Source organism: Cupressus sempervirens, chromosome 10, assembly GCF_028749045.1.
Source record: "Cupressus sempervirens isolate cs-2001-9-10 chromosome 10, ASM2874904v1, whole genome shotgun sequence".
Taxonomy (NCBI): domain Eukaryota; kingdom Viridiplantae; phylum Streptophyta; class Pinopsida; order Cupressales; family Cupressaceae; genus Cupressus; species Cupressus sempervirens.
The window spans coordinates 18,762,330-18,789,371 of NC_143127.1; the positions used below are offsets into that span (position 1 = coordinate 18,762,330).

The window sequence follows — 27,042 nt, forward strand, 5'->3', positions numbered from 1 at the left end:
TCTTCTAACACAAGATTCTTATTGATGCAAATTGAAGAAAAAGTCATTTGAAGCTAGCTGAAATACTATATCAGTCATACGTCCCTTGCATGTGAATTGTTTGATGAAATTCCTTGAGCTTTCATCGGCATTTTTTTGAGGGCAGATTTGAGGAGGGTTATTACAGTGGTATCAGAGCTTGCTTGCAAAGTGTTTGGCGAAATGTCAAACAACTGAAGTATAAAGATTTTTGGTTTTTGAAGAAATTATAACCTATTGGGGTTATTACAGTGGTATCAGAGCTTGCTTGCAAAGTGTTTGATGAAATGTCAAACAACTGAAGTATAAAGATTTTTGGTGTGTGAAGAAATTATAACCTATTGGGGTTATTACATAAATGCTCTGCCTTATTTGGAATTTTCAAATTATACTTTGATATTCAGTATTTGTTAATATTGAATCTACTTTACATACATTCAGACAGTCATTTTTGCAGCAGTCACATTTACAACGACACCTTTTATATTATATAATAATGTATTTTATTGCAATATAGGCTTTTTTTGATTTAGTTTAGACTAGTTTAATTTTTCTCTTTAGTATAGGCTTATTTTATAAAAATCATTTGAGATTGATTTAAAACATCATTGCTGTTCTATTTATGCTTACTCATTTATGGGGTAATCAAATAACTTGTTTGACAAAGTAATCGGAAAACAGAGTACATTCATGGTCTTTACCTTTATTAAATTTGTAATTTAGCAGTTAGATGATCATGAAATACATCTCACACAAATTTTAGTTTAACATTGTAACCAAACCACCCTTTTGCATCCCACTAGTCATCTTGGTAGGTCTCTTCATGATTAATGTAGTTAGATACTGTTTTAAATTTCACAATAGGTGAAAGGGTTAATTGGTTGTTGATTCAATCAAATTTCCAAGGTTAACATGCACTTCAATTGACTTGATCATTAAAGTGGACAATACAATACACAATTTTTAAATAAAGTAACTTAGTTCCCTTGTTTTTATAGAAAGTAAAGGTGATATTTACTTACAAGAAAGTCTCCTTAAATGAAAGTTGCAAAGATCTATACAATAAGGATAAAATCAACAATTAAGAAAGCAGAGGATAAGAACTTATCTGCAAGGAATAAAAAAATATTCCCAAAGTCTATCCTAATAATAATGGAAATAAAATGGAAAGAAAAATGTAAATTACCCAGATAAGAACTAGTTTATACGAGCCTAAATGTGAAATCAAAAGATGGATGGTACCTAAAGAAGAGTGGGTAGACAAAAGATGTTGTTGTTACACACAATAAGCTGTATAGACAGAATGCCATTACATCATAGAATGTCCACCCCATAGTTACAAGACTCGGACTCGCCTCTGACTCAGAAAGTCAAAATCCGACTTGGACTCGGACTCGGCCAGGACTTGGCAAGGACTCGGAAAATCAAAAAACCCATGAAATGCATCATTTAGTTAATTAACATCAAATATAGAATAATTGAGATAAATAGAAGACTTAACATTCATACACAATTTTGCATAGATCACATAAGTATAACAGCGAATTTTTGAAGGAAAAAAACTGAAAACATAATATAAAGTTAAACATAGTGTCACTATCAAATGTCTACAATATATGAAATCCCTGGAATCAAAAGTTGAAAACATATATCAAAATATCAGCTAGAGTGTAGAAAACTAAGGTTCATAGTAGCCTAAGCCCTCCTAGGAATACGCCTAAGATAAGTCATGGAAGACTCAGAGATTGAGAAATATGTTTGTTACAACTTACGTGCGCATTGTGGACAACAATAGGGCTCTCAAGTATGTCTATTGATTTGCTTAGTGAAACACAACCTTTAATGATAAAAGTCTTTTAATAACAATTATAGTTGGCTTACAAGTTTTTGCCAAGAAAATGATCAAGGATATAGCCAGCAACACCTATACACGTAAGTCTGAAAGTTTATAACTTTATGTACAACACTAGAGAGTTCTAACATTCATGAACACATAAGTCTAAAGAAAAAAGAAAAACTCATATACATCATTATGGAATTCTAACACAAATATATGTAAATATGAAAATATCTATACAACATTACTGAACTCTACAATGCTGAAAGCGACTTCTTCATAATGAAACCCAGATAGTAACCAATATTGGCAGTGAGCCTTCAATTTGGGTAACTATCCTTCATTTCGAGATGTAGGGCTATTCAGCTGTGTAATTTGTTGCAACCTAGTTAACGACATTTGAAGATTTAAACATTAAATTCCTATGGGATTGAAGATTTTCAGACATAAATTTGAAGATTTAAGATTTAAGATTCAATCCTTACTAAATTCCTGAAATACCACAACATCATTTTCAGAATTAATATACACTAAAAAAAAACACCTTCCAAAAATCTCTATCTTTTTTTAAAAAATTAGGAGTCCTGGGCTTGGGACTTGGCGTGTCCACATGGACTCTACCAGGACTCGGCCGAGTCTGAGTCCAGAGGCCATTTGCCTCAGAAAGGTCGCCTCTGCCTCGGACTCGTAGAGTCCCGAAACACTGGTTCAGCCTACAAGAATATTCAGATCAATTACATTCATAATTTGATACACTATCTAGGTACACTTTGAGTAAGTTGTTTCAAGAAGAAAAGATAATAAGGGTTGCAGATTTCTTGATCGAGATGCACAGCAAACGATTCAAATTGCAGAAGGAAAATGACATTTAGTTGGTGGGGGCCTTCTATTTCAGGCATCATTTCCTTTTTTGTTTGCTGGCTATCCGTGGCTCCCATAGTCTGTTTGGCCTTGTGGGCATTATTAAAAGCATTCATTCGTTCATTCAAGAACTTAATTGATTATTAGAAACTAATATTACAATACTAGTTTAATACTTCTCAACTGGAAATGTCGCGATGAAGCATGGCAAAGACCCAATTTAATTTCAAACGGATAACATTGGAGCTTTAATACTAAAGATATGCTTGGTGTAAGATAGGTAACATGATGTGTCCAATTTTGGATATGACATACTCCAACCTTTGAGATCAGGTCCAACTGCTGGATACATTTGAGGTGATACATACCTTGCAGTTAAAAGGAGAGTACTTACCATCAAATCACCACTATCAGAAAATAATGTGTTTTTATTTAACTTATAATTTAGCCCACCAATATATTGTTTAGCTTTATAAAACATTTTTGTAAATCAAGTGTGGATAGAATACAGATCGCAAGCAAGAATGTAGCTGCTAAAAGACAACTCCACATTTTGAAGGGCACGCGCTTCATTTTTTTCAAAATGATTGCTCAATTAGCAAGGAACACATTTCGTTTTACCATGGTTACCAGGAGACCCGTCTCCCCCCTAAAAGTGGCGTCTCGGAGACCGAGACACGTCTCGGAGACTTTTCGCGTCTCCGGAGACCTCAAAAAAGGTTGGAGACTTCATGACGAAGTCTCCTGAAGTCTCCCCGTCTCCTAATCCAAAAAGTGAAGTCTCCCCGAAGTCTCCTGATAAAATATAAATGTAAAATATAATATTAAATAATTTTATATATTTTAGCCCTCATTTAAATGTTTTTAATGCAAAAATCTAAGGTACTATATGAATTCCGTAACAACTGCTTGGTGATGTACGTCACCTACTGGAACACGATACAAGTCTAAGACAACATATTGGAAGCTGTACAGGATTGCAGTAAAGATCCCAAATCACATAAATTTATGCGGCTGAGGAATTAGGGTGCAAAAACTGTTGTTAGTGCATTAGAAGATAGTATTACGTATGTTACAGAAATCTGATATGCAAATGCTTGATAATAGTATTATTCCTCATGAAAACCAAGCATCTATTTGCTGATAAAGACTCAGCGATAACAGTGATAGACTAGAGGATTTATGTATGTTAACATGAATGTATTTGGTCCCATATTTCTGTTTTTTCAAGAGGATATCATGTTTCAGTTTGATGTATAAGTCATATTTGTTATTCGTACTTGTTTATCTGCTATTGGCAATATCCTAGTACCAATATAGGAATCTTTGTTAGTTGAATCTGTGTAACTGGAAAAAAAACACTATTACAAAATGATTTACTCCCTTTTAAACTAAGCAATCCTAACTCTTAGTTAGAAAATAGAAATCAAGTGTGTCTCTATGCATGCATCGATGTTGAATAATTCAATAATTTTCACAAATTTTTTGTAGCAATGCCAATTTGTCAGGTTTTAAAATCTATTTCAGTAATGTGCTTCTGTCTCTGACCGCTTATTATTATTATAATCTTTGACAGTTTGACTATATGAATCTATTTTAATTTTTAATGTGACAACACTAGTATTATTAATTTATTATTTACTTTAGTCTTTTAGTCTTACGGTATTACTATTTTGAAATTTTGAAAAATTGTATTTACTTTTAGTATTAGACTCTTTAAGTTTAAACTATTAAAAATTTATTTTTATTTTTTTAAAAAAAAAAAAACAATTGCCGTCTCCAAGTACCCCCGTCTCCTATTTGAAAAATTGCCGTACCGGTACCAGTACCAGTACCGGAGACCTCAAAGTCTCGCCGTCTCCCGGTGACCTTGCGTTTTACCCATATATCATTTTCTTTTAAGCTTTTACAATTCATAAGACACTTTTATTTCCAATATCTAATTACACTGTTTAATATTTGTAACTGTTATTGTTCATAAAACTTGAATACCATATCACTTTCTTGTTTTCTAACGAAACTTTCTTTTCTAACCCTTTGAATTTTAAATGGACAAAAATGTCCCTAAGTATTAGGGCACGCAGGCAATAGGGGAACTCGTAAAAGTATGATACATGTTCAAATCCCATAAATCTAGGGAAACAGTCACAAGGTTGTGCTACAACAATCATGGGATACAGACCGTACTATAGAGAGAGAGTGTGTGTTTTAAAATTATGTTTATTTAGTGGTTTTGGCTTAGACAAATTACTTTAGAAAAAAGAGTGGGATATAGATCCAACAAAAGTTAGCTCCAATACCATTTGGAATATCTGTACGAGAATGAGAAGCTTTGGAATATCTGTACTAATAGCATAAGAATTTAAATTCTCATAGGAAGGCAGAACTACTCATAATTTGTTTATAAGGTTTATTAAACAAACCCTAGTGCAGTTTCACGAGAGAATGTCGAAAAGGTGAAGTTTCTGAATTAGCACAAGATTAACATTATCAGATTTCCAAATCGGTATGTTGAAGCAAATTCTTTTTCTGGATTCGATTGTGTGTGTTTATTTAGCATCAATGTTTCCGGTTACACTTTGTGTTTATTTATCTTTCCATCCTTCCCTCTCATCTTGCTAATGGATCACAGAGTGTGATCTGAAACATTGATGCTAGATAAGCACACACAATCAAATCCTGAAAAAGGGATTTTTCAGAGGGAAGGTTTTGAGAGGAGAAATCTCTCACAATCTTCGGAGGGTTGCGTATTAGCATTAGACTCAGGTTGGTGACTCAAGGATGCTAGGTTCATGCTCAATCTGAGAAGCTGGTGCTTTTGTTGGAGTTGGTTCTCTCAAGCAAGGAATTTGGCGATTCTTCTAGACCTACACGGAAATTTCAGAGATTGATGACCTACACGGAAATTCGCGGATCGATTCACGAAAATTCGCAGGTTGATTCAGACACGGAAATTCGCAGGTCGATTCAGACAGGCATTTCTAAGGTATTGTTTCCGTTTGAAGCACGGAAATTCGCGGGTCAATTCAGACAGGCATTTTACTTTCTAGGCATCGCAGTTACATCCCGCAGCAGGCATTTGCGTGTAAGAAGGTTGGAGTTTTAGGGCGTCGAACAAAAATTAGGTAGTGCTTCCATTTGAAGTTGGGTTGAACATTTTCCTGCACACTATATTTTCGTAACAAGTAAGAGGTCATTCTTATCGTGGATTTGAGAGGAAAGCTCCAGTGAGCAGAACCAGGGCACTGCTGAATAATACACGAGTTCAACAGCAGTGACAGTAGTCTCCATTGTATTTGCTGGATTGTGATTTTATTTACACGTCTACTATAAAAGAGGCCAAGTTGGTTTGGGTTTAACCTTCGCTTAAAGTTCTAGCGCCCAGTAGCTGTGAGCACTTGCGTAAATCTCTTGACGGGTTGGCTCCATTTTAAACGGTAAAGGAGGTCATCGTGAGTCACGATTCGGCAGAAGACAGGAGGGTTAATTACTGGGTCAACGCCATTGATGGCATAGCAAACCAGACAGCTCCATACGGCAAGTTTATTACCTATAGTTCCAGGTTAAGAAGAGGTTCCTACCATCATGAGCAAGAGTTGATACCTTGGGCTCCAGCACAACCAAAAAGGACGACTAGTCTGCATACAGTGTGAATCCAATTCGAACCACTTCAGCATTCAACGCACATTTCCAGAATATCGGCAATTGGCTGTGATTCTGCTCCCTGTTTGTCATGGCAGACTGTATGGAATCAAACTCAACTCAGAGCCAGCAGATCAACACTTACCAAAGGAGGTTGTGTGACAGAATTGCAAAACTTGAATCCGATAATGTTCAGTTGAGAGAACAGGTTTCCTCCCTTAGTATTACCATTTCCGAACTTAAGGGTGTCACCACCTCTAATACGGCTCGGTTTCAATGTTTCTCGGATACTTTTGCTAAGGAGACAGCAGGTTTGCAAGTTAATATCAGTTCTATCATCACACAATTGGAGGGTCTTGATGCCATTAAAGAACAACAATCCATCATAGCAGCTAAACACTCCTCTCTTATTTCTGATACGGAACAGAAAGTCAAGACATGGGCCTCTCTTTGTAGTAACACAACTTCTCAACCTCTGGCCAATATTGATAAAATGGTGCAAGGTAAGATTGAGGATGAACGTGTGAGGCGGGTCCGTGAGCTCAATCTACGGGTTCGTGGACTCCCCTCTACCCACGATCCTCTCGCAGCGGGACGCTCTTTCCTCTATGATCAACTTGGTCTTACCGAGATTACGTTGGATAGGTGTTGGTTTGGATAGGGGGAGGTCCTTTTTATCAGATTCTTTTCACTTGCAGACAGGCTTCAGGCTTTCCGTGCTAAGAGGAAGTTGTTTTCCCTTCCTTCGAAGATCTTCTTGGATGAAGATCTCACGAAGTCCCAGGTTGCAGAGCTCAAACATGCTTGTGGTATTGTTACTAAAGCTAGGCAGGATGGTAAATGGGTTGTTATCAGAAATCTAAGAGCTATTATTAGAGATTCCCCCCAAGTGGTTGGGAAAAGAGGCAAGCCCCCAAGGCCAAATGACGCTCCCACAAGCAGTCGGACAAGAGGGAGGCCCCCACTTGCTCCCTTCTTGTTAACTGTTGGAATGGTAATGGATCTTTATGGTCCTTATGTGGTCTTCTTCTTGATGCTGTGGGTTCCGCCGATATTCTTGTCATAGCAGAGACTCACGAGAGTCCTATGCGTCCTCTGCCAGGTGTCACAAGCTTCCAGTGGTTATTCGTTTTTAGGGAGGAGGTACGCGTTTCGGGTGGTGTGCGGGGTTCAGGGGGTGTGGCTTGTTTGATTAAGGATGATATTTTCAGTAGCACTTCTATTGTACACTCAGATTTGTTTGCCAGATTTATGTGGGTCCGTATTGATCGTAAGTGTTATCATCAAAGGGATATCTACTTGGCTGCTTGCTACTTTCCACCGGCTGTATCTCACTATGCTATTCATGGTACCGATGACGGTGATCCTTTTATTGATCTTTGCGAGACTATCTCTCAATTTACTGCTTTAGGGGACATTATTATTCTTGGGGATTTCAATGCGCGAACCAAAGCACTACAGACTCCACTTTATGATCGTCACTCTGACCCCTTGTGCTCCACCGAGATTGATCCTACTTCTTTAGGGCTTCATAGACTTTCTGAGGATGCTCTTGGGCCGTTATCCGTGTATGGTAGACATTTGCTGCGGTTTTGTGAGTTTTCTGGTTTGGTGATCCTGAATGGCCTCTCTTGCTTCCCTGGTTCTGAGATCTTCACTTGTTGGCCTCATGGTGGTGGTGCTAGTGCCATGGATTATGTTCTTGCCTATCCCTCCTTCATCCCGTGTTTTCGCAGTTTCACCATCTTGCGCCTTCCTCTTGCGGATCACTCTCTCCTCAGCATTCATTGTAGCCTCTCCCCTTTTTCTGCGCCCTCACTCATGTCACCTCATCATTCTTCTATTACCGCTCACTTGCCCATTCGCTTCCATTTCATTGATGGTGACTGTGAGCTCTTCTCCGCTCATCTTTCCAAACTCCTCAGCCCTTCGGGGTTCTCTGACTCGTTCGAGGCCACCCCCATGTTTGACTTACTCGCATCGGCTATTCTTAAGTTTGCCACCCTTTCCATCCCTCACCGCCCTCCCTTGCTCCTTCGCAACAAGCGTCGTAATACTTGCCCCATGAACCAGTGGTTTGATTCAGACTGCAAATCCTTTCATCGTGCTATGCGCTCTGCTTTTGAGGCTCACTCCACTGACTTGGCCAGTATTCGCTCGTCTTATCTCCGCTTGCTTCGAAGTAAGAAGCGTAACTTCACTGCCTCAAAGTGTAAGTCACTTTGTTCCACACTAGTTAGCAATCCCCAGCTCTTTTGGCGTACTCTTTTCCCCCGTCATCCCCCTCTGCCTTCCACCCTTGACTTTCACTCCCTTGCGTTGCATACCATGGCTCTTTATGATATTCCTGGGCAGCTTTCCATTCACCCCCCCTTGCCTCCTTTCGTTCACCTTTTCACCCCTTCCCACATTTATGAGGCTATCAGATCCATGAAATGTAGTAGAGCTGCTGATGAGGAAGGTTTTCAGGCTGAGCTTTTCAAGTTCGGTGCCTCAATTCTGGGTCCCTATCTCTCTATTCTTTTTAATAGAGTGATTCACACTGGGTTTCCGGCTTCCTGGTCTAGGCACTTGATTCATCCCATTCACAAGACTGGGCCTGTCTCTGATCCGGGGAACTACAGAACCATCATGATTGGGCACACTTTTGCCAAACTGTATGCTACTGCTCTTAATACTATGCTATCAGCGGAGCTCAACAGGATTGGTTGTAGGGCTAGAGGACAGGCGGGCTTTCGGACGGATTATCAAACTCTGGACCACATCTTCACGCTACGGGCTATTATTGAGGAGGCCAAACACAGATCGGAAAAGGTATACTGTTGCTTTGTTGATCTTCGCAAAGCTTTTGATTCTGTTCCTAGGGTGGCTATGTTTGAGAGACTTAGGGAGATCGGTATTTCCGAGATGCTACGTATTGCTATTATGAGATTATATGAGAGTGTTGTCGACAGATTTCGAACTCCTGTTGGCTTCTCAGATCCGATCCATTGTACTATTGGGGTTGAGCAAGGTTGTCCTCTCCCTCCTACTTTATTTGGGTTATATATTGATGAGTTGGAGGACTTCCTCTTGGAGTCTTCGCTCCCGGGTGATGGTTGTTATCTTCATCAGGTTCTGATCTTGATCCTTCTCTTTGCGGATGATATTGTTCTCCTTGCTTCCTCTCCTGACAGGTTACAGAGACTTCTTGATAGATTGGCTTTATTTTGTGATCAGAGACAGCTGGTGGTTAACTTGGGTAAGACTCAGATCATGGTCTTTAATTGTTTAAAGACCTCTCATCTTCACTTCACATTTCGGGCCCAGGAGATTGAGATTACTTCATCCTATTTGTATCTAGGTGTTATGTTTTCCGGACCGCGTTTTAGCATGAGACCTGCTATCCAGCCCAAAGTGAATAAGGGCATGGGTTCTCTTGCTTTGCTTGAGAAACAGTGCTTCAGACATCATTTTCAGGATACCTCGTCTAAGCTATCTCTCCTAGATTCTCTTGTTCAACCGACTGTTCTTTATGGTTCTGTGGTTTGGGGTCCTCTCCTTAGCTCTGATTGGGCCTCGATTGAGCAGGTCCAAACTTTGTTCTTGCGGCGCATTATCAGATGTCATAGATCTACTCCTCATGGTATCATTCTTGCTGAGTTCAGGGCTCATCCTTTCAGACTTGCAGCCATTTTTGACTTAGTTTGGTTTCTTCATCGCCTTCGTGGGTTTGCTGATATGGTTGGAGACCGTGATCGTTACTCCTATTTAGCTTACTGCTCTTCGGTTTCCATGGCGGCTGCTAAGTCTGGTGCTCATGTGCGGTGTTGGTATGCACAAGTCTCTTCTTTGCTCAGTTCGATTGGGATTGATATTGATCGTCTCCCCCCCTTTCAGTTTTCTTTGAGTGTCCCTGCTCATCTTCTCCCTTCTCGGTAGGAGTTGAATGAGCATGTTCGTCTTGATATTTATAGATGTTACATTACTGCTACCTAGGTTAACCCTCCTGGTGGATTACGCCCATGGATGTCGTTTTATGCGACACACTTTTTGGAGATCTCAGATGGGATTATTGCCCGACCCAGCTATCTTTCACGACGTTGGTCTCATGCCCTGCGGATCTCTTTAGGTTCTTTCAGAGTTGGTTCCCACCGTCTTCGAGCTTAGTTGGATCATCATATTGACAAGGAGGAGCGGACTTGTTTGTTCTGTTCTTTAGGAGAGGTGGAGGATGAGGCTCACTTTCTTTTTCGATGCCCTATTTATTATGAGATCAAAGGGAGGTTCTTTTGTTTGTTTAGAGAGTGCTTCTCTCTCTATGATTTCTTCAGCTATTATGATCAGAGATGCCTTGCACTGTATCTGCGTGAGGCCACTATGCTCCGGGATAACATGATTCAGACTCTACTTCCACAACGGCACTCATCTACTCAGCTCATTACTGCATTTTTTACACCTTTATCCCCCTTGCGTGGTGTGAAAAGGCCCTCTAGCTCTATTCGGCCTAGTGATCTTTCTAGATGCGTCAGATCCCGTTCTGCTTATAGGCACCAGCGACACTCTTCTAGGACAGGTCGGAGATAGTGTAGTACCTCTACGCATCGACATGTGTATCATTCTATGACTGATTTCTTCTCACCCAAGAAAGACTCCTAGTGCTTTCTGTTGCTTGTATTTGTTTGTTGTTGTTGCTTTTCTTCGGACACCTTTGTGTGCTCCTGCTGGCTTCAGCCCTGCTTTGTTGTAATCTTTCAGTCCCATAGACCTCTTTTTAGTCTTTTGTTGGACATTAATATCATTATCTTATCTTATCTTATCTTAGCACAAGATGTTTATAATTAGAATGAAAAACTTATGGTTTTCCTTTGATAAAAATCTCCTGAGCTATTTATTTGACGTGAAGAAATTCCCTCCAAATTGAATGGGCAAACAAACTATTATAGGCAAAGCTGTCTAGCGCGTAGATGAAATATTTTGTGCTTCCTCATTGAATAAGAATGGTGCTGATAATCGCATGGAAGAATGTACTATGTATTCATCTGGATCACTGCTCACAGGGTATCCATAATTTACAAGATTTAACATGTGAGCATTCCATTTATCATTTCCTGATTAATTCCTGTTGAATATTCATGCAGTTCATTAGATGTAAAAAGAGAATGTTTTACAGTTTACTTAAAGGGTGTACTGGTACCAGTTGCAAACCAAAACACCTAAGTTCCACCACATTTCCAAGTGCTAACATTCCCTGTAAAAATTTAATTGAATGATAAAAAGAAACACTACTCACTAAGAGGGTGTGCTCAAACTGGGCACTGGGCTTCCCATCTGCTGTAACAGCTGTCCATCCATCTGGCCACATTCTGTCCCGCCATACTCCTATATAAGTGGAAGATCTTTCATTATGACAAATGAAAATAAAATATCGAATAAATAATAATCATATTCAAAAGTGTCATACCTGCATTGATCATAGGCTCAATTGTAAATATTTGACCTGCTTTCATTATGCCAACAGCTTTATTTCCTATATTGAGGTCAAGGAGATATTTCCCAAATTTCATAAAAATGCCACTCAACTATAATAATGTTTTCTTCCTCCAACTACTAAACCATAAGTACATACATTATATTTATAACATAATAGTACAGGTCACACATGACTCGGGAAAATAACTTATACCCTATTCTCTGCAGTCTCCATTTTTTTCCTAGATCGTTAAACAACAAGCCAAAGAGTGATCAAATCTCCAAGACCATTCAAGTAAGAAGGCATGTCAAAAGGATACGAGCATAATGAGGGATATTTGGTGCACAATGGAAGAGCTCCCCAATACCATGTCCACAATAGGATTTCACCTGTTACACAAACTATAAATCTTAACAAACAGAGTATTTACAGTAAAACAAGCAACCTAGATTAAAATTAAAATGTCCAAATAAAGTGAGCCCTGTACCACAGATAGCCCTGACATTGAAGCATGCCGATTGATAACCTCGCCCACTTCACGGAACCTTACTCCAGGTTTTACTGAGCATGCAAAATGAATGGCACACTCCAGTAAGAACTAAAAACTAATTAGGTATCATAAATCACACAATCAAACCTTTATAAATGTGATCCACTATGACCTAATTTTACAGAAGCTCAATCAAATGCAACAAAATCCTATACATGAACAAGATCCAGGAAACATACACAAAGACCTCTTTATGATAAGCAATGCACCTCATCAGATAACATAAACAGATTATATATTCCATCTTAACCACAGTCACACGAAGAACCCCCAATCCTCTAGAGCACAAAGTTGCCAATGGAAAAAGGGTACTTAAAATTTCAACCATTGCATTATATATTTCTAGTCAACTAAATCCTATAAATAAAAGTTGGGGGCAAAGAGGGTAGTGCAAACCAATTTCTCTTCCCATTAGTGAAGCTGAGTAACATTGCAAATAAAAGATGAGAACTAACATGCATAAAAAATGCTGCCAATGAAAGATGTGTGCCAACACATAGACCATTTTCATTTTGAGCGTTCAGACTCATTAGAATTATAGACATAAAAGACTGGAAGCAAAAAGGATACCCCAAAACAACTTTCCTAACAAATCAGCCAAGCTGATACACCACAAAAGTTAAGTATAATATCTATCTAGATTCATTGATATGTTCTACAATAACTAAGAAGTTCAACAAAGCCACAAAATATTTTAGCTATTTCCTCATTTAGACACAGTTTATCTATTACAACCTAGATAACGTATATCTTGCTTCTATGGATTATTAAATATTTTTCTTCAACATTATTAAAGTTTATATAGCGTTACAATTTAATGAATTCATTTGGCTATTAAGGCTTTGACAAAACACTACCCTCTTCCGTTCATCTAGAATATCCACTCAAAGCTTGTGAAGTTTAGGCAAACAAGAGAAATTTAATTGATTAAAAGAATATTAGTTGATGAGTCCATCAATATCCCTATCCTCCAATCTAGTTATCAAATACAGAACCTTTGGACAACCAACCAAAAAAGTTACAAATTGTAATTTTCAGTACTTTGGAAAACAAGCCCCAAATATATCCACATTTGTTTGCCTAGAAATTCAAGATTTTCCTAGACATTTTGGAGTGTAATATCAACAAAATGCCAACAAAGAAATCACCGTAGGGCCTAATAATACAACGTTGTAATTAAAGATAGATGGTTTGGGATGGGTAGTTGTTAACGAGGGGACGTGTCGGTTGGTCTTCGTAACCAATTGACCTCTATTTAAGAGCTTGGGAATATAAATGATGTATTAGTTGTTTTTGATAATCAATCAAATAAAGGTTTCCCTTGCCAACTTTAGTACATACGGTAATTGCATTAAATGTTCTTTTGATTCCTATACGATTGAAATTGTGTTCTTGAATATTTTGTTATTCTGGTTCATGTCCATTCTACATTTTGGCGTTGTTGCCTAAGTTTGATCTTGGAAGTCAAATATTAGATAGAATGGAGTAATGGGTAGACCATTCCTTCCACGAATACATGTAACAAATAGTGATGGAGAACAAAAAAAAATCACAAGGGAGGATCATGTAACATGAGATCTAGTGGTCACCAGGGAAGTCTCTGTCGACCAGTACATGCAAAGGGAAGCCCAAGAGAGCGGCTCTAGAGAGCATGGTACCGGACGAACTTTCAGTGCCACCAGCGGTGTATGACCTCAACTAAATTCCTCAGTTGTTGGTAAGAAATTTGGTGCGCGTGGAGGAAGAACGAGATCAAGCATAAAGTGAACAAAGAAGGCAATAAGTGCTCCAACAATTCACTAAAAGAAGTACATGGGAACTGCAAGAGAGAAAATCCAAGGAAGACAAGCAAGCAATAGAATAATTCATGCCCCCATTCCCAAACAAGGACCCAAGAGGAATGCAAGAAGAGGAAGTTTTGGGGGAAACTGCCTTACGGCAAATCCTACAGCATAGGGAACAAGAAGAAAGATGTCGCCATTTAAGAGAACTTGTAAATCAATCCTAGGAGCCAAATCAAGAAGAAAATAATCTAATTTAAAATACAATAAAATGCATTGTCGATTTGGCAATCTCAGAAGGCCGAAGAAGGAAAGAAGGGTGGATAGACCCTGAGACCCCTGCACGCCAGAAACACCGTGGCACACAGGAACAAAGTTTTAATCACGGAGAGGAGGAACTAGGGGAAGAAGGAGAAGCCTCGGGAACAAGCACTCAAGAAACCCTCCCAACAGGAAGGAACACACTCCCGACAGGAGGGAAAATAGTCCCGACAGGAGGGAAAAGGGGGAAAAGAATGGCTGCAAAAAAACAAAAACTGTTGAGATTCACAGGAGACGGAATGGAAGACCTTGCAAGACATTGTAAAACATGCATAACCATATGGCAGGTGAATGGAGAAAAAGACACTAATGAGGCCAAAGGCATTTCCTGCCACCCTACAGGGAATGGCTATTGATTGGTACACAGACTTGAAGGCTGGGAAGGCGTCCACATGGAGGGACCTACGTACTACTTTTGAGAAGGAATTTTGGCTCTTACGGGACGATGATGAGATTGTAACAAAGATATAAATCACAAGACGAGAAAAAAAATGAATCTCTAGGGGCATATAGGAGACTGAAGGAGTTGATCGGGAAATTGGATAATAAACATGCAGATGGACTAAAGAAAAGATGGTTTATCAAAGGGTTAACCCCGTACCTACTAAGGAAAATGAAAATTGCCCCACCATCATCATTCGCTAAAGCATGTACATGCACAATGGATATAGAAAGCGAAAGCAAGACTTCCAAAGGAAGGAGGCACGGAAGTGGGAGCGAGAGTTCCGAAGAAAGTGGGGGTGAATCTAAAACCATACAAGCATTGCAAAAGGATATGATGAGAATGATGAAGGAAATAATAAGAAGCAAGGAGGCGAAAAGGGAAGGAAAAGAACTATGGTTTATAGATTGTGAAAAGGAGGGACACACAAAGAACACTTGCCCTGGGAAGGCATTTTGTGATATATGTCAGGTAATCGAACATTCCGTTAAGGATTGTACTGACAATTTGAAAGCACGCAATGCCCAAGTATTTTTCACTCAACTAGAACCATCCACACCTCCCTCTACTCGCCCACGCAACACAAGCATGGAAGCATCGCCTAGAGGGTATCAAAACAATAGGAAGGTTAGTAACAATAACAGCAATAACAACATACCAAGGAGCCGAATACAGTACGACTACAAAGGGCGGCCCATGAATTTTGTGATATATGTCAGGTAATCGAACATTCCGTTAAGGATTGTACTGACAATTTGAAAGCACGCAATGCCCAAGTATTTTTCACTCAACTAGAACCATCCACACCTCCCTCTACTCGCCCACGCAACACAAGCATGGAAGCATCGCCTAGAGGGTATCAAAACAATAGGAAGGTTAGTAACAATAACAGCAATAACAACATACCAAGGAGCCGAATACAGTACGACTCCAAAGGGCAGCCCATGATACAATGTAGGAGATGTAATGAGTGGGGGCACTTTGCCTATGATTGCCAAAATGGAGGTCAAGGTGGGGGGATGCTCTACAAATGGTGTGCGCCCGGTAATCATGAGGATGCTAACTGCCCCAAACAAAAGAGCATGAACATGCTGGAGGTGGCAAAACTAGAAGAGGAAGTCTTAGCTATCACTCATGCACGCAAGAAAACTCACATATTCGGACGTAGGTACTAAAAAGGAGAGGTTGGACGAAGCGAAGAGGGAGATCCAAGAAATGATGGGTAAAGAAGGAAAGATAAGATTCCTAAAGTTTCCTCCACCAAATCTATGCTGGAAACTAACATCATAAAGCAAGTCCTGGAGACCATGGTGCCAGTAAAAATTGGGGATCTCTTGGAAAGCCTGCTGCAATTAAAGGTGGCAATAGCACATGGAAATGATACTAAGGAGGAGCCATCGAAGGACGTAGAAAAAATGGGTAAAGACAATAACTCTATATTCACCATAGGAATGGGAAGAACTCCGACAGTGGTGGAGATGGACATCATGGAATGCTAATTGACCAATACTATTGTAGATGAAAGCTCGGGTGTGTATATCCTCCCTGAAGAAACTTGGAAGGCTCTTGGGAATCCAACCCTATGGCCATCCATCTTCCAGTTAGTCGGAGCGGATCAACATGGTATCAAGCCCATTGGAACCTTAATGGGACAGAAAGTGGTGATTGGGACTTGGCAATTCTTCCTCGACTTTGTAGTAATTGCCCTGGAGAAGAAGGGGTATGATGCATTATTGGGAAGAGGATGCAAAAGCTAACCACAATTGGAAGAGAAATAACCTTTCCATTGAAGTTGGTGGTAGGAAGTACACAATCGACCTAAAGAACTAGTCGGTTAGTCAAGAACTCGCCTTCGATTCAGAAGCCAAGGGGGAGGATGGTAATGGAATTGAACCTGACGAAGAAGGCATTCTACGGCTGGGAGAATGTTCAGAAGATAAAAAAGAGTTCCCTTAATGGCATGTTTCACTGGCAAATGGGGGATTACGAAGTATTTTAACTAGAGTATAACACGTTACAGGTTTAGGAGATGAAATCTAAGGACAATTATCCAAGGTGTTATAAGGAGCACGTAGAAGGTATGACTTCAATCGATGATACCCCAACACACTCATTCCAGAAGGAGAAACAAATAGAGTATGAAGAGGTTAAACTGGAGAAATGGAATTTACGCGAAAAGGACCAGCCTAAGGAAATCCTTTTTTTGTAGGAGACGACTGGGATTTAATTTTAAAAGCAGTAGCATTCATAATATTTCTTGAGTATAAAGATGTTTTCGCCTGGACATACGAGTACTTAAAAGGAGTGTCACCTAAATTGTGCATCCATCAAATACCTTTGGTACCAGAAGCAAGACCAGTACGAAGGAGACCTTATCAAATGAATAAGAACTATGTTGCTAAGGTTTAGGAAGAGATTACGAGGATGCTTGAGGCATGCATCATATTCAGGGTGCAGACCAGCAAGAGGGTGTTGACAATAGTTATATCTTTGAAAAAGGATGGAAATCAAATCTGGATTTGCATTGACTTCAAGTACCTAAATGCAGAGCTATAAAAAACCCATTCCCAATCCCCTTTATGGATAGTATCTTGGAGGAAGTGGCCGGACAGGAGATGTACTCCTTCATGGACGGGTTTTTAGGATACAACGAAATCAGCATTGCAGAGGATAATCTGAAAACCACCTTTGTAGAGGAAGATGGAGTTTATGCTTACAATAGGATGCCATTTGGGTTATGTAATGCACTGACCACATTTCAAAGAATTGTTCTTCTCATATTTGAAGGGATGTCAGTACGCAATTTCAAGGCCTTTGTAATGTCCTCGTTTTTGACAAGTTTGTGTAGTTAAATGAGTTAGCTCATCATAGAGACCCTCATGAGCCAACAGGCTGATTTGGCGGTCTTGATTGAAGATTTACTATTCTTAGTAACTCTATTTTTGGCAATATTGTGGGTGCCTCTAGTAGTCGGGCATCGCCTGCAGTGGATGTGGTAATTAATTGCATGAGTTCTTATTTATTGATTAATAATTAAAGTTGGTTTATTATGATAAGATTTTATTATAATAATGATATTAAGAAATTACCAAAAGAGTTGAGTTGGAAAGTTTCAAGCGTCAAGTTCTTTTGGGAAACTTTTGTCAACAAGGTATTATAATTATGAGCCCATTTCATTGGCAAAAGTACGCTTGGATATTTATTTGCTTTTGTTTCCTTTGTAGCTTTCCCGAGATTCTGAGAAGCGCTTGGCAATTCACAGCTGAGGTATTGTGAATTGTTTTGATCTGAATTACCTTTCTCTTCCTCTACTATTTCTCTGTGGCCTAAGGAGAGAATTTGCTGAAGTTATCTACCATTACCACTATTGAGGTAAAGGGGATTGGGTTGTTTCCAATTTGAATTTAGAGGGCACAATTATTGTAGTTGGTCGCTCTTGATTTGGAAATTAAGGATTTTAAATACTGAAGTGTAATTGGTTTAACTAGGCGTTTGCAATTATCAATTACAATTGGGAATCTTATGCTCATAGTTGCTACATTTTGGGGCAGCTAAGTCAGACGCATCGGGCCTAAGTGTTAGGCGGACATTTATTTCTTGTTAGAGCACCTTGACTGTTGCATTCCTGGAGTCGGCATTGCTGCAATCAGGCATTCGATTAGTTGCAGACTATGAGGACTCAAACTGTATTTTGAGAGGGTAAATTGCCCTATCATGCAAACAGAAATAATCTACTACTATAGGCATTCAAGTTTCAGATGCGAAATTCATCAAACATGGCATGATTCTTTCCTGCTATTATTTCCTACACATACAACTTGAGGTTTAGTGATATCAACACCCACATTCTGATGTTTGTTGGAAGTTCATAATTACCATCTTTCAAGTAATCACAGACCCTACTAAAGGTTAATATATATACAATTTAAGAATCGAGTGAAGCTTTTTCAAAGGCTATTTGTATCGGTGTTAGTATTTTGATTGGCTTTACTTCAATTGTATTCGCTCCTTTAAGTTTTTCCTTGCAAGTTCATTTGTGTTAGTACCAATATTAGAGTTGAGCTGCAAAGTGTTTGACGAAATGGTAAATCATTAAAGATTGATAAAGATTGGCATTAATCTTAGTTACCACTCGGGTCGAGGTTATTACAACCTTTCTAGATGACTGGTCTATCTACAGTGGAAAGGAGCAGCACCTGAAGGTTATAGGAGAATGCATGGAACGATGTACAAGGGCGAGGTTGGCATTACACCCAAAGAAATGTCGACTCATGGTTCCCCAGGTAGACTCCTAGGTCATATAGTGTGCAAGGTAGGTTTGAAGACGAACCCTAACAAAATCATAGTCATTGTTGACATGGAGGCTCCCATAGATGTGATGGGTGCCAAGGCATTTCTAGGACATGTGGGATACTATAGGAGATTTATAAAGGGGTTTGCAGAAGTATCTCTACCCTTGGAGAAATTAACGAGAAAAGGGGAAACTTTTGCATGGGGAAAGGACCAAGAGGAGGCTTTTCAAGAATTGAAGAGGAGATTGGTTGGAGCCCTAATCCTCGTAAATCCGGACTAGAACAAGGAATTTCACGTCCATGTGGACGCATCAAACAATGCAATAGACACCACTTCGACACAAATGGGAAAGGAGGGAATGGACCAACCAGTATACTTTGTTGGTAGGTTACTATCAAAAGCGGAATGGCATTACAATTGCACAGAGAGAGAAACTCTAGGTATGGTCTATGTATCTAGTTAACAAACCTATTATCCAAGGAAGACTTAGCATGTGGTTAATCCTACTTCAAGAATTTACCTTTAAAATCATAGTCGAGCCAGGGAAAAGTCATGTGATTGGAAATCAGTTATCTAGAATAATGATCTAGAATAAAATCAAGAGAACCTACGGAAAATGGAGTAAAAGAAGACTTTCCAAATGCCCACTTGTTTCTAAGTGCAGTACTCCCACAATGGTACGAAGGCATTGGCCAAAGCCTATCCACTGCTACCTTTCTGAGGGACTAAAAGGAGAAAGATTTTTTTGAAAAGCAAGACATTCTAGCTAATTAATGGGTTATTGTATAAGATGGGGCTTGATGAGGTTTTGAGGAGATGTGTGATGGAGGAAGAGATTCCTGGGGTCCTCTGGAGTCCCATGAAGTCCTGGCAAGAGGACATATGGGATCGGATGCTATAGCCCAGAAGGAACTCTTGGTAGGACTCTGGTGGCCTACAATTCATGCGGATGCTCAGGAATGGGTTCTAAGTTGCAATACATGTCGGAGGGCAGGAAACCACTCAAAAGAGACTTCATGCCACTGCTCCCCTCACAACCACATGAGGTATTTGAGCGTGGGGAATCAGACTTTGTGGGCCTCCTCCCTACTAGCAACACCCACAAATGCAGATATATAGTGGTTGTAATGAAGTATCTCACAAAATGGGTGGAGGCAAGAGCACTCCTAGACAACACGGCAATAAGATGGCCAAATTCTTCTATCAATAGATAATGACTTGGTTCGGCATACCCCTGCAATTAACTAGTGACAAAGGAGTGCACTTTGTGAACCAAGCAATCCAAGCAATGACAAATGAGTGCAAAATTTTCCATTCCTTTTCTAGTCCTTGCTACCCCAATGCCAAAGGGCAAGCAGAGGCCACAAAGAAAGCTTTGGTGACCATTTTGTATAAGACTTGCAGAGTAGAAAAAGGAGATTGGGAGAAAAGGCTTCCAACAATCTTATGGGCTTATAGGACTACTTACAAGGCTACCACTGGGCAAACTCCTTTTCACTTAATGTATGGACAGGAGGTTGTGATGCCAGTAGAATATACAATACCCAATCTACAGGTAGTAGTGGAACACAGACTAGGAGATATGGAGAGCTTGAGCGAACGACTAAATGCCTTAATAAAATTGGATTGAAGGAGGAATATGGCTCAATGGGCTACTGAAGTAGCACAAAGGAGACAAAAAATTGGCATAATAAACATTTGAAGAAAATAACTTTTAAACTGAGATAGTTAGTACTTAAGTATAATGGTAAGAAAGAAATCAAGACAGACAAGTTCATAATACATTAGTTGGGACCATACAAAGTAATGGATGTAAGGGAAAATGGAGCTATAAAATTATCAACATTGGACAATAATTATTTAAAAGACCTAGTCAATGGGTCAAAATTAAAACCTTATAATTAAAGAAAGGAGTCTTGTTCTATGTACTTCTTGGACACAAAGGAAGAAGTCCATAGCCAAGAAATACAAGAACAAATAAAAAGCATCACTAAGGGGAACTAATAAAACCAAACCCTAATATCCAACCATCACATAAGTCAAGATAGAAGAATAAAACACATGGGTAGCGTAGGTGCTTAAGCAATGATAGTTCGAAGAACATCTCCCTTTGGCGTCTAAGTACAAGATAGGTAGATTAAAAGTTTGCATACAAATTTGGAGGTAGTGATAGTTCAGAAAACATCTTGCTTTGGCATATGAGTTCAGGAGAAGAAGATTGGAAGCTTGTGTGTGCATTTGGAGATTGGAAGCTAGAGCTTGCATACGAGTTGGAGCCTAACAAGTGTACAGAGCACTACCATCATATTTGTTCAAAGGGCAAGAGAAAGTTTGGTAAGGAAAGAAGGACTATCCGCCATACATGGAGTAGAACAAGAGGTACGAGTACGTTTAGGAGAACAAATTACAGGCAATACCCGTCGACGTACAGAGAAGAACTGGAGGTGAGAAGGTAAGAGTTAGGGTCATCCAGTGGAAGACTTCTGTATGCCTTATAGTTGAATGAGTTCTACAAGCCAACATACGAAGGAGTGTGGTTGTACGTACATGGGAGTGTGGTCGTACAGGTAAAGCCACCGTACAAAGGTGGTGGTATAGGCTGTTACAAGGGGAGCAAGAAGGAATCAACCCCAGACACATGGAGGTATAAAACGGTTGGCGCTCAAAAAAAAACACAGCCACCTGGAGACTTGCTCAATGCTATAAAATGGAGAAGACCACTATCGGTAACCCAAGTAAAGGAACCATTATTGATTCAAGAAAAAAGAAGGCGTTGTAGGTAAGGAAAATGGCCACCAAGAAGGATATGGGAAAGAATGTATAAGGTATCACAACTACCACCATCACATTTGAAAGTGTAGTAGGAAGCGAGTGTCGAACATGGTGGGAGACTGCAGAGAACCATGCTCTCAAGGAAGCATTACAAAAAGAAGAGGTAGATAAAATAATTTTTATAACCATTTTTTATTTAAAGCAATTTGACCCTATGTTACAAACCATGGTGGATAGATATGACAAGAAGGGGCATAAGTCAATGATCCAATATTTTCAACAAACCTCACTATCTCATATTCTCCAAAAGAGATAGATTTATTATTTGGAGTTCCCAACAAAGGGCATGATGCAACAAAAACTACAAAAATGACAATAGAAAAAAAGGTGAAATGGCTTTGCCTGATGTGTAGGAATGATCTTTCACAACAAGAATGAGACAACATTCTGCGTAAGAATAACAGCCACGAGTTAAAGAAAATATTCATAGCAGATGATAATTGGAGATGCACTATAGACATTGTAATAGAAAACTATGGGTGGAAATCGCACATCTAATATTGGCATTTGGATGTTACCCATAGTCAATGAACTAAATATGGGAAGGATGTACAATTGGGTGCACGCCCTGTCAAAAAGGTTAAGGGAGTTTCTACAATTGAAATATAAAGCTTTCTACATGACCCATCACACCATCGCATTTTTCTTGAATGTAGATCGACATAGGTTGCCTGGAGCATAGGAGGACCCTCATACCAGCAAGCAAAGTAGAACCTTATAGACCACCTATGGCATACTAGTTCCATCTTGATATCTTTGGAAAGGGTATTGGAGGGTGAGATCCCATGAAAAAGAAACTAAGGCAAATGGCAGTACCTGACATTTCTATACTGCTTCCCCACCGGCACTCATCTACTCAGCTCATTACTGCCTTCTTTACACCATTATCTCCTTTGCATGGTGTGAAAAGGTCTTCCAACTCTCTTCGGGATATTGGGCCTTCCAGATGTGTCAGATCCTATTCCGACTACTTGCATCAGCAGCGTTCTTTTGGGAGTGGACAGAGACAGGGCATTGCCTCTTCACATCGGCATTTGTTTCATTCTGTGGCAGATTTCTTTTCGCCCAAGAAAGACTCCTAGCGCTTTCTTGGTCTCTGTTCTTTATGGTTATTTCTTTAGCTGTTTTTGTTTTGTTCGGACATCTTTATATGCTCCTGTTAGGGTTTGCTTCACTGTTGTAATCTTTTCAGTCCCATAGATCTCTTTTGGTCTTTTGTTGGACATTAATATTATTATCTTATCTTATCTTATATAAACCACAAAGGGAGAAGATGAGAGTTTGAGTTTGGATAGAGAAGAAACTGCTACAAGAGCATCATCTTTAGATGAATCAGAGGAAAAGGAATTTTGGCTAAGCCATCTCAAGGGCACACCTAGTGAAGTCACATTACTACCTGCAGATGGAGGACCATTTCCTCGCATAGTTTTGGAATTGGCAAAAGTCCATAATGGGCCAGAGGAAAGAAGTCATACGGAGGAGAGCAAAGGGGGTCGTACAGTGGATGAGGGAGGTTGTACAGTAGAGGAAAGTGTGAACAAAGAAGTTCATACGGTTTCTTGTATGGTGGAGGGAGAAGCACAAGGTGATTGTATAATTGCTACTTGTATGGTAGAGGAGACTGAGGGTAGTGGTACAAAAGGAAACATGGAGGTTGTACAAGGAGTCCATAATGAGCAGGCTAGCACAAAAGAGGAGTTGCAAGGAGGTGGGCAGCTACTTCCGCAATGGAGCGCGAAACACATTTCCATTCTAGCCAACTTCATTTCTTCAGACCAATTGCCTAACACTAAGATGATAGATCTTTGGGGCCACAAGAAAGCTTCACAGAGTGTTATATTGGTAAAACTAGAAGGTATTGAAGTGGTTCAACCAATTGCCCTATTGGTTCAACCTACTGGCAAGAGGTGATACAGAGCGAGAAGTCCATGGAGAGAACCACTAGTAGCACAAGTTGAGGACACACTCATGTTGACAAAGCAAGATAGTTTCTGGAAAAATTTGAAATGATACCACCCCTTCACCAATTCTCATGGAAATGATGACAGAGGAGGGCCGGGTGAAAACTCACAAGGAACCAATAGCACCAACTGGAGCATGGATGCCAGTACCTTCATTTGAGGAAAAAGATGAAAACTTTCTCAAAGAGTTGCGGGGCATGGAGCAAGCCACTAAGGAGATAATAGAGCAGGTTCAGGGGGCACAACATGGATGCCATCATCTAGGCAGCAAAGTCACTAGTGGCATTTATGAGGACCAACTGCCATATGGATTAGAGTGTACTTATTCAGAGTGGAGTCCTGCATGAAGAGGCAACAAAGATATGGAAGGCCAAACCTATAGTCCCCTCGACACTTAAGCAACCACCTCTAATGCAGTCCCTTGCACGGATGGAGGAAGCATTATGAGGCACCTTCCTAGCATGGCAGAAGGAAAAGGACTTAGCAAGGCGGCTAAAAGAAGAAAAGGAATTGGCAAGGCAAAAGGAAGCGGAATGGTAAGCTGAGAAAGCAACTTTGGGAGCCAAATTGGCAGAAGCAGAAAAGGACAGAATGGATGCCCTGTGCCTATTTCAAGGAGTTCAAGCTAAGCACATGGCTGCAGAGCGGAAGTTAGAGCGTATTTGCCACTGAGGCTCCAGTCCAACGATGTCCTCCCACCCTACCTCTTGAAGTATAGTTTCCTTTTTGGTTTTGTTGGGCAGTCGTCTAGAAGATGACCTTTTTTTTGGTGGGGGGGTGGCTAGATTTAGTGCCTAATAATACAATGTTGTAATTAAAGATAATTGGGAGTAGTAGTTGTTAGCGAGGGGATGTGTTTGTTGGTCTTCCTAACCAACCAACCTCTATTTAGGAACTTGGGAATATGAATGATGTACTAGTTATTTTTTGTAATCAACAAAATAGAAGGTTTCCCTCACCAACTTTGGTATGTGGGGTAATTGCATTAAATGTTCTTTTGATTCCTGTACAATTGAATGTATGTTCTTATATATTCTTTTATTCTGGTTGATGTCCATTCTACAATCACCTTGAGCATTCCTCACTCATTTATATTGTTGGATGTTTTAAATATAAATGGATAAACTTAACCAAGGCAAAATTGTATGTTTTCCCATTAAAAAATGTCCATAATAATGGCTCTCATGATTTGATTGCATTTACACAACCATTGCAAGAAAGTGGGTTCTTACACCTTATACCAGTCTTCTACAAATAAGAGAAATGAGACCCTCACATCATTTTGTATTATGTAGTCTTGTGTCCTTTTCAATCAAACAATGGAAGTGGCACCATTCAAGTTGCCAAATGTTTCTTTACCCCTTCTCAAAATGTATGGAGGAGGCTAGTACAAGATTAATGAATACAAAACTCTAAAAGAATATAATGTCCCCTAGTACGATGGTTTAGATGTTTGGGATAATCACGTTGAAATCTCTATTCTTTTTATCAGTTATAAACTTTATCTACTCAAGAAGATATAGGTTATGGTAGCATTATTTCAAGAATATTATGTGTGTGTTAGATAGTTGTCTCTTTTGATATTAATCTCATTACTGTCTATGACGGGATAATCACCACTAAGTTTATTTTAGTTACAAGTTTCTAATGTCAGATAAAAGATCTCATATTGTTTCTGATTTTAATGAACTAGTTTTCTGTATAAAACTTTAATATAAATGTTGTCTTGGATGATTTTGTTCTTGTATCATTGTGCTGGAAGGAATTTGGTATCTATTTGCATTTGGATGGATATCGATCTCATGAAAATATTCTTATTTGACCACTGTGGTTGTATCCTTCTAATTCCTCTTATCAGAGATGAAATAATTCTGAATCATATGATAATCAAAGTTAAGTTCTTGATCATTGTTTCTGATATGATTCTTTGCTTCTGCAAAAGTATTGTAATACTTTCTTAACTTACTAATTAAAGTCCTACATCCATTTTTTATAAGCCCCTGGCTCAAGCTGATCATATAGCTTCATCAAATATGTGAAATGAGATCCTCCTTGTTTGATGAGTATCAAAATTATATAAACTAATCTTTTCCATGATATTTGTTCTATTCCCTATTCCAAGCCAACATAGAGACCATATCACTGCTACCTATCCCTGCCAAAAGTGCATCTATTCTGATCGGAAATATTCCACTACTGTGCAGCAATCCTCTGTGGCTTAACTAAATATTATATGATACATCCCACTAATTCATATTTTGGTTTTGGACCCTATTTGGTGTCTACTGACTTCCCCTGACATACTGCCCAAATGTTTCAAATAACAATATTATCTCTAAATTGCCTATGACTGGTTCAAACGGCAACTGCAGAGATGTATGCTTATTAACGTATCCACTGAATACCTGATTGTATAGTTCATAGAGTTATCTGAAAGCTGAAGAACATGTATTGCCCATATGGTATTCATAGAAGAGTTGAGTTCTTGTTACTGGATATCTGATTTTCTTGTCTCTAAGCCCATTATTGATTTGTGATTGGTTTTATAGGATTCTCCCGATGATTGTGTCTAGTGATTTTCTATATCTTCTCCCCTAAAACCCTTTTTTCTCAATGCTTATTCTTGTTTGTTTGCTGCTCTCCAATAATGTGAATGCTGTGTATTAAATTCTGTGTTTAATACTCATGCGTATTCTGATCATTCCCTTACTGGACGACTCCTTACTATTGATATATCCCCACCTCCAGGCTCCTACCATTGATTGAAGGATAGTAATGAAGTAAGGCATGTACTCCTGCATTCTCTCAGATGGTAATCACCCTACATGCCTAAATTCTTTGACTTTTTATATATGTTATCTTCCTGTCAAGGTATGGTTACAGTATAATAATTTGGTATTTATGTTATCCATTCTTGCATGTTGATACCTACAGCCTCTTCCTCCTTCTGCTGATGTGGGCCACTTAAAATCTGAATGCATCCTTCCCGGCCACTCTTCTGTTCACAAGTTGTAGTTATATTGTTTATTGAATTTGTTCTGTCCTTTTCTTA

General features: G+C 39.3%; 1 protein-coding gene across 1 annotated transcript in view; it reads right to left on the reverse strand.

Annotated features, from left to right (window-relative positions):
• Positions 1-27,042, reverse strand: part of LOC149532355 (methionine aminopeptidase 1A-like) — a 270,451-nt gene that overhangs the window by 80,697 nt on the left and 162,712 nt on the right. Inside the window, exons 14-17 of the mRNA XM_089807592.1 lie at positions 12,298-12,371; positions 12,130-12,199; positions 11,802-11,867; positions 11,631-11,719 (exon numbers count right to left, since the gene is read on the reverse strand). Of these exons, the coding sequence (XP_089663718.1) occupies positions 11,631-11,719; positions 11,802-11,867; positions 12,130-12,199; positions 12,298-12,371 (299 nt within the window). The remainder of the gene's footprint in view (positions 1-11,630; positions 11,720-11,801; positions 11,868-12,129; positions 12,200-12,297; positions 12,372-27,042) is intronic.